The 15,893-nt window shown below is 32.3% G+C and overlaps 1 protein-coding gene across 1 annotated transcript; it reads right to left on the reverse strand.

Moving 5' to 3' along the window:
- Nucleotides 1-720: 720 nt before the first annotated feature.
- LOC107361749 (uncharacterized) lies at nt 721-13,266 on the reverse strand. Its single transcript, XM_089266185.1, has 8 exons — nt 13,124-13,266; nt 11,832-12,009; nt 8,820-11,751; nt 8,570-8,752; nt 7,617-8,364; nt 7,358-7,525; nt 2,349-3,616; nt 721-1,794 (listed from the first exon to the last, which is right to left on the reverse strand). Exons 2-8 carry the CDS (start codon nt 11,965-11,967, stop codon nt 1,521-1,523), a joined length of 5,709 nt encoding a protein of 1,902 aa, XP_089122311.1. The 5' UTR covers nt 11,968-12,009; nt 13,124-13,266; the 3' UTR covers nt 721-1,520.
- Between the last annotated feature and the right edge of the window lie 2,627 nt (nt 13,267-15,893).

Here is a 15,893-nt window from a genome sequence, read left to right on the forward strand (position 1 = left end):
TTTGCTTGCCACCAGCTTATTTATCTCTCTTCCCCCTCCTTTTGCCAGAAACTCAAGTGAAAGCAGAGAATGAGAATATTAGATCATCAAGATCATTGAAATTGTTAATGAGCAAAACTAATTAATCCATGAATAATTTTTTGACTGATTTAAAGGTTTTTAGACAACCCCGAAAGTTCATAGTTAATCTTTTATCATTCAATATTTTTATCTCTGGGTAAACCTTTGATAAGTTGCGATCATGGGCAACCATTAGACGCTATTGAAAGTTCAAACGAGCGTTGAGTCTCATTGAGATAAGCGAGTTATTTACTTATAATTTCATTGATTTCTGTTTAATAGCTGAACAAAAATCAATCTATCAATGGTAATATCTGATCTTTTTGTCATATGAATCGCTGCCAATTTGTTTCATCAATTTAAAATGAACATTAATCGGTAGATTTTTTCGTTGATCCATTAGTTAAACATAATCAAATCACGAGTCATTGACAATAAACTATCATTTCTTCCTGAATCCGATTAAATATTTTTATTAAAAAAAGTTGATTATTCAAACGATTTATGATATTATTTTTTAATAGCTCTTCAATTTTTGTTATATTAGAAGAGATAATAAGACATTTTCATTGGGATCATTGCTTTTGTGTTGATCTGATCTACCATCCATAGTGATTATCTTGTTTGCAATTGATTAAATAACTTTCATAAAGCTGGAGATCTGATTATAATACACTTTATTTGTTGACAACAAACTGCTTAGAAACAATTAGTATCACTATTATAAAGGTTTAAGGTTTAAGGGTGAGAAAATATTTGAAAATGATTTGATGATTTGGTCTTTGTAGATTGAATTTGAACCAATCATGAAACAATCAGTGTGTATAAATTGATTTAGCAATTTTAGTGGGTAAATAAAAGCATACACAGATAGAAGAGACTGAAATCATGAGAAATCTGGCAAAATACTTGAAAAACAAAGCTCAATTACAAGTGACTAAAAATGTTGCGAGAATGGATTGGAAGGGAAATATATAACTCAGTTACATTGTTGTAAAACACAATTGCAAACTCATGTTGATTTTAAATGAATAATGAATATAAAAAAATGAGACTAGCAATGGTGATGTCAATGATATTGATGTTGATGACTGGAGTGATGATAACAATGAAAATCTTTACAATTAATAGTTGCCCTCAAAAAATGAATGGGATAAGGTCAGTCAATCGCTGACTTATTTGATTGACACTGGTGGTAATCACGTTTAGAGGTAAAATGGAATAGTTAAAAACATTGAAAGGCTGGGACTTGAATTCGCTTTTTTCTGGCTTATGGCACATTTCTTTCTCCATGATATTTAACCAATAATTTTCATAATCTCTCTAATGGCAAATCAAGACAGCCAGTTTAAATTTAACTTAGAAAGTCTGTGAGAAGATCTGAACAACAGATATTCCGATAGGTACTTTATGATGTGGAATTCATAAAATAGAAAAGCTCAGGTATGATCATCATAAAGTTACTCTTGTCCTTCATTTGTTTGAGTTTTGACGTAGTGAATTGAGCCCATTCGTTGATACTTGTGTCCAAAAGATCCAATTACTTTGGCTTTGTGGAGGTAATAAACTACCATGAAACCCATGAAAACGAGTGTTAGTACACCAAAAAGTACTACAAACAATCGGAATAGACGGATCTCACGACTGAAGCCATTTCCTTCAATTGGACAGGTAAATTCTGCCTCGTCGATATCAGAAATTTCAATATTGGCAATTTTTAACGGACTCAGACATCTATAGTGAAAAAAGAGAATAAAGAATTTAATTAAAACTTGCTCAAATAGAATAAAAATTAATGCAGCTTTCGTTGAACAAATAAAAAAGGTGTTTGGTAGAGCTAAAGATCTGGTTAATGAACAGAATGTTAATTCTTCTCGATTAGTATTCAATGAGAGAAGTAATATTAATTTATGGTTATGGTGATGTTAATTAGATGTAAACGCACACTAGAGACAAAAAATGAAAATTCAGACCTTCATTTTAATTTACACTTTTTTCATTTTATAAAATAAAGTATTATCATTGTGATTTCTTTCATTCAGGAAATGTAAGTATACAATGATACTACAGATTTATTGTTTCATTTTGACAATGAAAGTTGAATTTTTTGCCTGATGTTTAACCAACTCAAAAATTTTCACTTTACAGCATGAAATTGGCAATTTGATTATTTTGATTGTGTTACTTCAACCTCATCACCATTAATAATGAAATCTTATTCAATTTGCGATTGCTTGCATCTAATTAATTCATTAAAGACTTGGGGCAAATGCAAAAGCTCAACTTACCTTATTTGTCGATGAATAGGATCGTCTTGCTTGCATGACTTTACCCATTTGAAATGGCAATCACATTTCCATTGATTATCTCGTAGATCAACTATGGGAATCTTGCAAACTGGAAGAACATGCTCTTTCATCTCAGACAATTGGTTACCATACAGATTAACTTCCTCCAAATTAAAGCAACTTGAATTAAAATTCAAACCATAGAAAGCAGAGTGGGCTAACATGGACAGTCTGGGATTAAATTTTATCTCAATTTTTTTTAAGTAACACAAATAGGAGAAAGTGTAATCGTCGATCTCAGTTAATTGTTTCATATTGTTGATCCGTAAGACTTTGAGGTGATTGAGGTTAGTGAAAGAATCATGATCCAGCTTTTTCATCATATTGGCCGAAATATCTAGTTCTTCGAGATTTTTTGCACGAGCTAAATCTTCAGATGGGACTACACTAAATTGATTCTCAGATAGATCAAGAGTAGTTAGTGCTAAAGTTGATTGAAATATGGTGTCTGGTAAGCTGTATAACTCGTTGTGAGATAAATCAAGGACTCGAAGACGTTCATTGTTACGGAATAAGACTTCTGGCAATGATTTAAGATTATTTGCTCTCAGATGTAAAACTTCGAGCCATTGTTGATCATCAAAAATATTTTCTTGAAGACTGGTCAGGCCGTTGTCTGAAAGGTCAATTTCTTTAAGTTGGCTTAGTTTCGCGAAGACCATATCAGGTAAACTAGATAATTTGTTAAGAGATAAATCAATAATTTGCAAATTTGGTAGCTGTTCAAAAGCTTGAGGTTCAATGCTTTCAATAATGTTATTAGATAAATTGAAGGTCCTTAGATCGGTTAGGTTATCCACCAGGTTAATTTTAGCAAACTTATTGTAACTCAAATCAAGAGTTGTCATGTTATCCAGTATCGCTGAAAAATCTGGAAAAGTTGCTAAATTTTTATAAGAACAGGTAACCATTTGAGGATTTTCAAGTGTGTCGATTACACGAATATCACTGACGCATGTACACATAGATGGACAAGGATCGGGTATTGGTGATTGTTTGTTAGATTGGTCTTTACCAGAGACTTTTTTTGGCTTGTCCTGACCTGAAACTGATATTATAAATATTACCAGTACCAGGTAAAGACGATTCGATAAATGGTTCATCAGCTGCATCTTTTTTAATATCGATTGTTGTGAAGAAAGAAAAAAACTGAGACAGTTCTGGTTCACTTGCAATTCATGCAAAAGTTGTTTTAAATCACAAGCTAGCTATAATTCATCAACTGGTTAAGTAACGATTACACTTGTAGATGATTTGAAATTTGTAGATTGGATCTGCACAAAGTAATATAATAACTGATGGTAATGGTAACGATAAAGGTTACAAGTGTTGATTAAGTCTGTTGATAAACCAAGAATTGAAATGGAATGAAACTTGAAATTGATTTGATCAGATGCAAGTAAAATGAGTCCAAAAAAATGCAAGCAAACACATGCACAAACTTGGATAATTTTTACCGATGAGAAAGAAGAGCAAAAAACGGAAACAGACAATAACAGAGACTCAGGAGATAAATTGTAAAAAGTTGAAATTCAAAACAAGAGATGAGAAAAATTGAAATGTTGATAAATTTACGCAATTAGCAGATGAACAATGAGATCATTTTTCACTAAAATGTGCTGTCTCTTTCAAGTCAACAAGAAAAGCACAAAGTAAACGACGACTAATAGGGCAAAATGTTGATGAAAGATTTAACGATTAGACAATTTAGGTTAGAAAAGAATAGAAGAAATTAATATAAAAAAGAAACGAAGAAAATTTTATCAAGATAAGATAAGGTTGCTTTGGTAACTGGTAAACATAAAGCAAAAAGGAAAGCTGTAAAGATGTAAATGTCGATGACGGTTATAATGGCGATGAAAAACAAAATTAATATTTACTACATTAACTGGTAATCAAAATTCACTCGTTCATCACTTCATGAGAAATTCATTTTAGTTACTTTCGATTTCAGTGTTCACCATTTTTTTCTTGATTACACCTGAAAGGGTAATAATTCCGGAAAGATGTAATGAAAGCCAAAATAATAATCATTACATTTAACTTGTGTGTTTTACCTTGACTATTATTGCTCAGCATCTTTCAGTTCAAACTCAATACCATTCAAAATATACAGCAATTGTTTCAATACAATTATATCCATGATAGTCATTTATTCATGTCGTCTCATTGTAATTCAGTCTGCACTGGAATTTGTATAAATTGTTTAGTAAATAAACTCGAGTTACCTTTTTTTTTGTTATGGTTAGACAAGTTTTGTTTTGAATAATCATCCAATTTGGTTTCATTTAGTTTTAAATGGTTAAGTGATCTAATAAATCAGAAAGATTCAAGTTTATCCTTGAAATGATAATCAATGGATACTAATTTACAGTTTAGATGTGCTGATAGGTTCCATTCTGGATCAAGGTTACTTCATTTTTTAGTTAATTTTTTCTCAGAGACGTTTTCAGATTTTATTGAGATACAAATGAAGCAACAAGTGTTGATCATTATTAATATGGGTATTAAGAGGAGTAATAAAAAAATTGCTGGTAATGAGTCATTAATGAAACACTGATTATGCTACTCAGATGTATCCTTGATGAACTCCTAAGCTAGTAATGTTTGATTCATCATTTAGTTTGCTTTTTTGAACATGTCTGAGCATCCTTACTTGTTGATGATAAAAATCAGTTTTCAGACAGGAAAGAAATAATTATACCAATAATCATCCCATAAAGATAATTTTTAATTTTCTATCGATATTTCACCTTGTTACAGGAATGAGGATACCGATAATCCAAGTGGAAATCAATTTATATGAAGAGTGGACACGAAAAGTTACTGTAGAGCTTGGTGTCAGGACCATGTGTTACATGTATAATAATTTACTGACAGGTTGAAAAAAGGTACAATCAATCGTAAAGTACGAAGTTAGGTGTCTTTTGTCGATTAATATTATCCTAGGCCTGTGAAAAGTTCAATTGAATTCGGAGCCATTTCGCTTCCTTCGAATCCATGTTAGCATTTCCTGCTTGGTCCTCCAGTTTGTCGCTGGTCTATTCGAGGTTCGGTGTTGAATTTTATTTGCAAGTTGAAAAATTTTGTCAACTTTGATTCCGTAGCGACATCTCTTGTGTATTCTGATTATTATAATTGATTATCAAGTTTAAGTGTTAGATTGATGCTGTGAATAGAGAGTAGTTAATGCCATCAAATACCAATTAGTCTCTGTTTACATATGCAACAATAATTTCATCTTCTTGTAATGTAATCCACATCTAATATTTTTGCATCATTCATGCTGGACGATTCAATTTCGTTTCTTCATTAACTAAAATTACTTTCCATTGAATTAGGATTGACTGAAGGCGACTTCTTGTTATTGATATATTGCTTTTGATGCTTTACGACCAAATAAATTTGATAGAGATTGAGCAAGATGATTGGGCATTAGAGCAGTTAAGGGCAATAACATCATTCTGACTCACTAAATCGGTAAGTTTGTAAGTAATCTAGAAAAAACTTTTACATTCTAGATAAGTTGAATCAAACAGTGTATTGGAGTAATTAAAGGTAATGACTTGATAATGACTAACAAGCCTGGAAGTCAGGGTTCTGGGCTCATCCTTCGAATTTTATCTTCAATGACTTCATCTGGAGAAGGAATAGAACTTGATCCTCTAAAACTTGCCTCGTTATCTACCAAGAACACACATAATCACAGATTTAGATTCGATGGACAGTGAACAAAAAAAGGCGGGTTAAGCTGCTGGGTCAATCAGATGATAACAAGTTTGTAAAGATGGCTGAAAAGTATCTTAAAGCGATATCCATCCAAATAACCACAGTCCATATTTAAGAACATTTGAAGCGTCAAAAAACTATATTATCAATAAAGATAAACTAGAATCAAAATGATAAAACTCAATAAAAAACAAAGGATCCAAACAACACGCTAAACTTTAACCGCTAACATCAGATAATCCAACAGATAATAAATAAAAATAATAAAGAGACTAAACAAAAGGTTGCTTCAATATCAATAAAGTTTAATATATAAATGGTGATGTTTTTATTGTGATTTAGCTTCAACCTACTAAATTTAAACACAAATGTAACTTTCAATTAAACCGTTGTTTTACTTGTCAAATAACTGTCAGCAATTAAGGAACTGCAATGAAAAATGTCTCAACTAATCGACTGATTATTACCTCACCTTGTGGTAAAAAAACAATTATCATAATACAATAATCATGAGGCATAATCATCTCTGTGTAAAAGTAAATCATCAGATTGAAAAAACAAAACAACAAAAACAATCTGTTGCCTTGTGAAGGTAATCTACAAATAAGGTAATTGGTACAAATTGTACCAATTAAAAGCTAATCCTGCATCAAAGGTTCATCTCATAATCACAATTAACTAATGAAACATTTGTGAAAAAGGTTGGTAAAAAAATATATAATCAAAAAAAGTGGATCATAATTTGCAAAAACATCTTGTAAAACACAAGCTGGTAAACAAGACGGCAAAAGTGACCTTTCATGTCCGATTTACAGTCACACACATCATCATTTGCTTTCATAAATGGCAGATTTATTTTACCAACATTATGAAAAAAGTCATATTAATAACTTATTTTTATATATTTATTTGGCTTTTTTCTTTTAGTTTTTCCTTATCTTTGGAAGATAATTGAAGTGCTGTATGGAAAGCTGCTGTTTTTTGTATGGTTGGTGTACACGGTCGAGTCGGTGAACGAATGTAACCTTATCTTAATGGTCTTAGGAGTTGTAATTCACCGGTTAATTCAACATGTTGAAGTTAAAATGGGTGAAGCAAATATAATTTGCAAATGGTCAAAGATATAGAGAAATTATTTACAAGAAATGTTATGAATGTTGAATTAACTAGCTAATAAACAAATTATATTAAAAAATATTGATTTGATTGAATTAAGAATTATTTCCAGTAAAAGAAAGATTCCGTCTGAAATGGTAAATTCTCAACATTCTTTTAACCAAAAGTCCAAACTCTTCGATATCAAGAGCATAATCATCAGTTTCCGATGTACTTGTCACTTTATAAGCATTGTATTCAGGAAGATAAACCCGCAAATATTTTGAATCAACCTGATGTAGATGGAAAGATAAGAAACAAAGATATTAAAGACACAATTTAAAATGAAATCACATTTTCTTAGCAATGAGTGTTTGTACTTACAGTTGATGAAACAAAGATAATATCGAGATCGATTCCACCAAGGGCATAACCTTTTTCATGAATTTCCTTAATTTGTTCAGAAAGAGAACAACTAATTTCAAGAAGGAAACGAGCTTCGGTGTTATTCATTTCTCTTAAGAAATTTGTTAAACTCATGTAACCATAAGGCGACTTTAGTGGTCTTATGACTTTTTGCTGATTGATTGAGTTAGTATTTTTAGAGGTAAGCAACCGATTTGTCAATGAATCACGTCGTTGATTACCAAACAAAGCAGGTCGAAAGTAAGCCAATGTATAAACCAATGGGTTTGTTGCTGAATTTAGGGGAAGAATGAAAACGGCTGTCCATGAATATACTGTTGCTGGTAAACGATAACCGTTGATAGCTAACAATCCCATTACGATTATTGGAAACCAGCAAAGAAAATTAGATCCAACAATTAGTGCCATTTGCCGGCCAACTTGGCGTTCACGAACTTGACGAGATTTAACTTGACTTAAACGTCTTGATGATTCCAAAATGATTTTGTACATATATATATAACAGGATAAAATCAAGATGAATGCCAGTAAATTGAGAATGACAAATACAGCAAATGAATATTCCCAACCAGCAGCCTTTTGATTGGTAATGTGAAGAGCCAGACAAACACCAGATCGTGCATAAAATTGATCTTGAAAATAACGATTCACTAGAAGAGGTAAAGTACTAATGGCAAGTGCTAGAGTCCATGAACTGAAAATTAATCTGGAAAATAAGATAGGAAAATTAATGAAAGATTAATTGAAAAGTTTAAAAAGATTCTTTCGATTGAATAGGAAACAATTTTGTAATGTTAAAAATTCAGTTTCATTTGATTAACAAACGAGCTCATAAAATTTAGTCAGATATCTCAATGGTCGCCTAATATTTATAATGAGTGAGCATTAGTTTCAATTAACTTTAAACTTACTTATAAGTAAACCTTAAAGTGAGTCGGTACTTTGAAAAAGGAAAACATATACAAATGAGTCGATCGATTGCGATGAAAACGAGAGTGAATACAGAAGCTTCACTGGAAACTGTCGATAAAAATCCGCAAAATTTACATAAATAACTTGTCCTCCAAACATCAGACACTTCAATATAACGGCCTCTGAAAATAATGAAAATACAGAATTACTATGATATAGTGCAAAAATTTACAATAAGTTTAGACTTACCTGTAGTATACATCGACTGACGCAATGATTAACATGTAAAGACCCATAAGAACATCAGCACAACCAAGTGAAAGTATCAAAGAGGACGAAACTTTATTTGAACCTAAGCGAGAACGAAATCGCCAAACAATAACTGAAAGATTGCAAATGAGAGCGACTGAACCTAGGATCCACAAGAAATAACGTTGAATAGGAGATGACATCAAATCTTCACAATCAGAGATTTCATCTGGTAAAGGTAGACAACGTTCAAAAGGGATGTTAAATGGCTTATCGGCGACAAGACAACAAAATTTAAATGAATTGGTGTAGAGATAACGCAATGATTCCAGGCCATTGAACATGTCTTTTTTAAAAACTTTAATATCATTTCCTTGAAGATCAAGAATGGTGACTGATGTTAAACCAGTGAAACATCCTGATTCAACAACTTCCAAACGATTGGCACGAAATTCCAGATTCTGTAGATTGGTAAGTCCCATGAAAACATTAGCGTGAAGAGTGCGAACATGAGAACCACTTATATTGAGTATTTTCAGCTCGGATAAACCAATGAAAGCTCTTGGTTCAATCTCTGATAAATTAGTATTTCCCTCCAAAAGAAGTGAATTGACTCTGACTAGACCGGCAAAAGCAGCTGATTCAATAACCACGATTCTGTTGTATCTTAGGTCGAGAACGAGTAAGTCTTTCAAGTCAACAAACTGGCGACGACGCAATATTTTGATGCCATTGGATTGAAGAATCAATTCAACAAGATGATAATAAGGACTAAAATCAATTTCAAAAGAATCCATAGCAGGACCTAGAAGATTCCCAGTAAGATCAAGCTTTCGAATATCAAGTGTTAAATTTCTTGGTAAACTGGTCAGGTTGGACCAAGTACAGTTTGCGTATAAACCAATACATGAACATGATGCTGGACAAGTTAAATTACAAAACCATTCATCATCACCACCAGGACAGTGGCGAATGCCATCACAGAGTTGATGAAGTAAAATACAAGATGGATGATTGATGCATTTGTATTGACCAGGACAAACAAAACTACCACATCGAGTTTCATCTTCACCGCCAACACAGTCTCTTTTACCATCACAAATGTACCGTGGTGGGATACAATAAGAGTTTGGACATTTAATATAATCGATAGAACACTCAAACTTTTCACAATCTCTGAGATGTGTCACATCTCGACAGCCAACTTGATAACCAAATTGATCAAATTCATATATACACTTAAATTTTTGGTCAATTTGTTGACCAGAGGCACAAGTCAATCCTCTGGACGATGAATGAAAAAAGTGGTGATAAGGTGATAATGGTAATGAAGACGTTAATGAAGAAGTGACTGAAGAAGAGCGATTGAACATCATATAACAAGATGATTCTTGTTCATCTTCGTGAAATTTTCCAGGACAATCGCGGTGATGATCACAAACAGCATAGAGAGGAATACAAGTACCATAATAACATTGGAAAGTAGTCGAAGGACAGTAACCACTTGATGTGCACATGGATGGGTTCTCGTCTGAACCATCTTTACAATCAAATAACAAATCACATCGTTGAGATATTGGAATACATTGACCAGAAGCACATTTAAATTCACTTGGTTTACAGGCTCGGATGTAACAATTTTTCTCATCCGATCCATCACCACAATCATCGACAAAATCACAGGTTAACGCTATAGAGATACATCTACGGTTATTGCATCTAAATTGAAAAGGAAGACATTTTTGATTAGATCCAACAGATGATGGACACTCATCCAATTCGTCTGTCCCGTCACGACACGTAGCTGACCCATCACATAGTTGAAGAATTGAAATTACCTCCAAATTGGCACAAACAAAGTACTTTTCTTTGACAGCCAAATCTCTGATGATCTTTTCCTTGGGTACAATTACGTCATCATATAAAGCCTCTCGTGTTGGCGGGACATTGAAAGAAGCTGCAGAAGCATCCATTTTACAAATGTAACTATCAACTACATCTTCAAACAATTTTGACGGTAAATTTGGAAATGAATTTTTCCCCAATGAACAGGGTACATCATGCCAACCATCAGTTGAATGGATTGAAGCAAATTTCAATATTGTACAATCTTCATATGCACCACCATCTGGTTGAGGGGCGGTTGTAACATCACCTACACCTTGAAATCCACTTCCCTTGGCCCAGTCTGTGTAAGACATTGGATTGTTGTCGGACCAACGGTAGACACCTTCTTTGGAAACATCGATAAGTCCAATGTAAAATGATTGATGAGGCTCAGCATGCCAAACAGAAGTTAAAAAATGATGAACAACTCTCATCTCTTTTGCATCCAATATAGACACCAAATGTCCATCTCGACCTTTACCAACATCGGAGCACTTTTCTTCCGCTTTGTACCATTGAAGGGATTCATATTCCTTGTAGGCTCGATAACAGTGACCCTTATAAAACTGCCAATCAACTGGACAAGCTAAAGGTGGAGCTGATAGGAAAGGCACAAGTTCGGTGTCAATAGTAAACTTCTCAATGTTTATAGTAAAATTGAATCCTCTTCCAGCTCCTTTGATATCAGTATTGAAATCGATCCTTAATCTATTCCAAGGTGAAACCAGATACCGTCCAGGCAATAATGAATTACAATAACGTCCAATTAATCGATTAAAGCGAGAATCGAAAAAAGAAACGTGGTCAAAGAGACAACTCTCTTTGTCACCTTCACCTGGCGTCTCTGAACCCGGAACATCAAAATCATTGATTGTTAAATTAATGTAATAACCTTCATCAGCTCGTATTTCCCAACGACAACGATAATTATTTGGATAATGAGATGGATAATTAATTGATGTTATATCACTACAATTGCCTGTACATCTATCAATCAATGTACACGAATCTAGATGTCCTCCACACACCGTACAATTTAATTTACCTAAAAAAAGAAACCAATTAATCGATTAACTTAAAGATATAAAGACAAGAATAGGAAAAATATTAAATTGAATAGCTTACCATTAACTTGATCAATCAGAGCCATTAAAATGAGCAACAATAAAAGTAAATAATTCACTATTGAATTGAAACACTTCTTGTGGCGTTCATGTTTATAACATTTAATAGTAACAATTTTGGGTTGATTTTGAAGCATTTTCTAGCCAACAAAATCTATATTATTGTTGTTCGTTTACCACTGTTTTAAAGCCAATCAACAATAAACCATTGGTAAGAGTTGAAAAATTAGAAAAGATGAAATGGAGAAAAGAAAAAATAAAGAAAATTGAATTGATTAGTGAAACAAATGCAGGTAATTTATGGATAAAGGGCAAATGAAAAATTCAAATGATTCCGATAAACACTATTTTGGCAATTGAATTGAACAAAACATTTGAAACCAAAGAAGACATGAAAATGGCTAAAGCAAATAATGATAACAATAATTTCCTCAGCTGAAAGTGAAAAATGAAGCTTCTTTAATTACTCATTATCTCTAACTCAGTAAACAAGATTAAACTTGCAATTTAACAATCTTTTGATTGCCCAATTTACAATTAACGAGGATAACAAGTGAAAAGCCAATTGTATTGAACCCATTTTCAACCTTCAATATCAATTGTTGTATTTTGTGAAACAGTTAATGTCCAAAATATATTAATTTAAAGTGAAATACATTCTGAACGAGTGTTAAATTGCTGGAGATAAATCAGTTAATCATAAAGTAAATATTTGTCTCAAAGCTGCCTTGCTTTAGTGAAGAGACTGTAGAGGTCACAATCACAATTAGTTGAATGTTTCAAGTTAACAATCAACAGCTTTATATTTTTCTCATTGGTAACAAATGTTTTCATTTTTGACTTTACAGTTTAAGTTTAAGTATTTATATGAAAGGTAGAATAATTAAAACTACTCAAGCTTAATAAAGATTGAAATCTTAATTGTAAACCTCAAGAGGTAAATTATTATATCTTAAAATCATCTTACCCTGCATCATCATCATCTTTTCCTCTTTTTTTGTCATTTACTTCAAGCAATTATATCATAATATTTTGATTTTCACTCCAACAGTAGTTGAGATGATTAAGCTGAAGTAAATCTTCAACAAATCACTTTAACAACAATGAACATGAAGACAGCTAATGATTGGCTTTACTTAACGGATTATTCAGGGATTGATTGAACTATTGATTGGGGTTATTAAAAGAGATTAACAGTCATTGATTATTGTCCATTAGCTGTTAATTTGGTAAATTAGGATTCAAGGAATATTCATTTCTAGCTTTTGGGATCAGTGAACATGAAATGCTTACCGTTTTTCAGGGGAAACATGATTTATTTTGTTTTTGAAGTAATTTGATGAATTGATGTTTGCCAATAGGAAAACTGATTTAGTTGTTTGCAAAATATTTTAATCGTTTGCTGACTCGTAATCATTTTCATTCAATTTGATTGTTTCCTCCAAATGAAAACACATTTCTCGCCATTTCGATCACTTGCTTGAGCTATTCAAGGCTCATTCAAAGTCACATAAACAGAGTAAGATGAAGATGGTCATTAAAATAGTTGACTCAGGAGATAAATTGTAAAAAGTTCAAATTCAAAACACGAGATGAGAAAAATTGAAATTCTGATAAATTTACGCAATTAGCAGAGGAACAATGAGATCATTTTTCACTAAATAAGTTGTCTCTTTTAAGTTAGCACAAAGTAAACGACGACTAATATGGCAAAATGTTAATGAAAGATTTACGATTAGATAGTTTAGGTTAGAAAAGAATAGAAGAAATTAATATAAAAAAGAAACGAAGAAAATTTTATCAAGATAAGATATTGAGTTATAAATGAAGCAACAAGTGTTGATCATTATTACAGTAGTGCTCGTTTGTTTGAGACAGGAAGAGCGATTGAATGAGGCACTTAAAACTCATTGAAATTGATTTTCAACATTTCAAATTTTTTAAAAATGAACAAAATATGAAGATATGGATTCAGTAAGGAACTAACTCTAGGTGTCTCATTCATTTGATCAAATGTTTTCTTCATTAGCTCTCAATGTCTCAAAATATTTTCAGTAAACAAAGAGTTTTATGGTTTTTGAGAAAACAAAAATTAATTGTCTCATTTCAATCGCTCTGGTGCCCTACTCATTCACTCTTACTGTCTCAAACAAACGAGCTTTACTGTAATATGGGCATTAAGAGAAGTAATAAAAAAATTGCTGGTAATGAGTTATTAATGAAACACTGATTATGCTACTCAGATGTATCCTTGATGAACTTCTAAGCTAGTAATGTTTTATTCACCATTCAGTTTGCTTTTTTGAACATGTCTGAGCATCCTTACTTGTTGATGATAAAAATCAGTTTACAGACAGGAAAGAAATATTTATATGATTAATAATCTGAGTGAATGAGGATACCGATAATCCAAGTGGAAATCAATTTATATGAAGAGTGGACGCGAAAACTTATTGTAGAGCTTGGTGGTCAGGACCATGTGTTACATGTATAATAATTACTGACAGGTTGAAAAAAGGTACAATCAATCGTAAAGTACGAAGTTAGGTGTCTTTTGTCGATTAATATTATCCTAGGCCTGTGAAAAGTTCAATTGAATTCGTAGCCATTTCGCTTCTTTCGAATCCATGTTAGCGTTTCCTGCTTGGTCCTCCATGTTGTCGCTGGTCTAGTTGAGGTTCGCTGTTGAATTTTATTTGAAAGTTGAAAAATTTTGTCAACTTTGTTTCCGTAGCGACATCTCTTGTGTATTCTGATTATTATAATTGATTATCAAGTTTAAGTGTTAGGTTGATGCTGTAAATAGAGAGTAGTTAATGCCATCAAATACCAATTAGTCTCTGTTTACATATTCAATAATAATTTCATCTTCTTGTAATGCAATCAACATCTAATATTTTTGCATCATTCATGCTGGACGATTCAATTTCGTTGCGTCTTTGTGCAGGGTAAAATTACTTTCCATTGAATTAGGATTGATTGACTGTTGGCGACTTCTGATTGATGATTTACGACCAAATAAATTTGCTAGTTTTCCAATTATCTAGGAAGCTTAGAAGACCATGAACCATTTTACATTTCAGTATTGTTCATTGTAGAGGGCAGGAAAATTCAACGGTTTTAGTCATCAGGAAGATCAGATAAGGAAGATGATTGGGCATCAGAGCAGTTAAGGGCAATAACATCATTCTGACTCACTAAATCGGTAAGTTTGTCACAGAGATGGAATCTAGAAAAAACTTTTACATTCTAGATAAGTTGAATCAAACAGTGTATTGGAGTAATTAAAGGTAATGACTTGATAATGAATAACAAGCCTGGAAGTCAGGGCTCTGGGCTCATCCTTCGAATTTTATCTTCAATGACTTCATCTGGAGAAGGAATAGAACTTGATCCTCTAAAAGTTATCTCGTTATCTACCAGAAACACACATAATCACAGATTAAGATTCGATGGACAGTGAACATAAAAAAGGCGGGTTAAGTTGCTGGGTCAATCAGATGATAACAAGTTTGTAAAGATGGCTGAAAAGTATCTTAAAGCGATATCCATCCAAATAATCACAGTCCATATTTAAGAACATTTGAAGCGTCAAAAAACTATATTATCAATAAAGATAAGCTAAAATCAAAATGATAAAACTCAATAAAAATCAAAGGATCCAAACAATACGCTAAAAACCGCTAACATCAGATAATGCAACAGATAATATAATAAATAAAAACTCAGACTATTAATGCCATCTCTATTTTTTTTATTAAACTAAATTAATCAGAGATGTTAGTAAAGCTTAATATGAAAATGGCATTTACATCGAAGATGCATCTCATTTAATTGAACCATCTAATTGTAATCAATATAAAAGTTAAAGATTCATGCACTGAGCAAACAAAAGTGTAATTATTTGAACAATATCTGAAAACATTTAGAGGTAAGCCAAGGTTGTTGAGATAATATGATTTACTGATGAACTCAAGCAACACTTACTGTTTCAAATTGTTTTATTATTGAATCAGCAAGCTTTAATACCAACCTAACCATAATCACAATCAACAGATATTAA

The sequence above is a fragment of the Tetranychus urticae genome, chromosome 1 (assembly GCF_039701765.1).
Source record: "Tetranychus urticae isolate SD_2017Ah chromosome 1, NJAU_TeUrti_SD_1.0, whole genome shotgun sequence".
Taxonomy (NCBI): domain Eukaryota; kingdom Metazoa; phylum Arthropoda; class Arachnida; order Trombidiformes; family Tetranychidae; genus Tetranychus; species Tetranychus urticae.

Coding starts and splice junctions, on each gene's coding strand:
- LOC107361749 (XM_089266185.1), bottom strand. CDS start 11,967: ATGCTTCAAAATCAACCCAAAATTGTTACTATTAAATGTTATAAACAT. Junction 8,365..8,569: donor ACTTTAAGGTTTACTTATAA/GTAAGTTTAAAG, acceptor CTTATTTTCCAG/ATTAATTTTCAGTTCATGGA. Junction 3,617..7,357: donor ATCTTTCTTTTACTGGAAAT/AATTCTTAATTC, acceptor GATGAATTATAG/CTAGCTTGTGATTTAAAACA.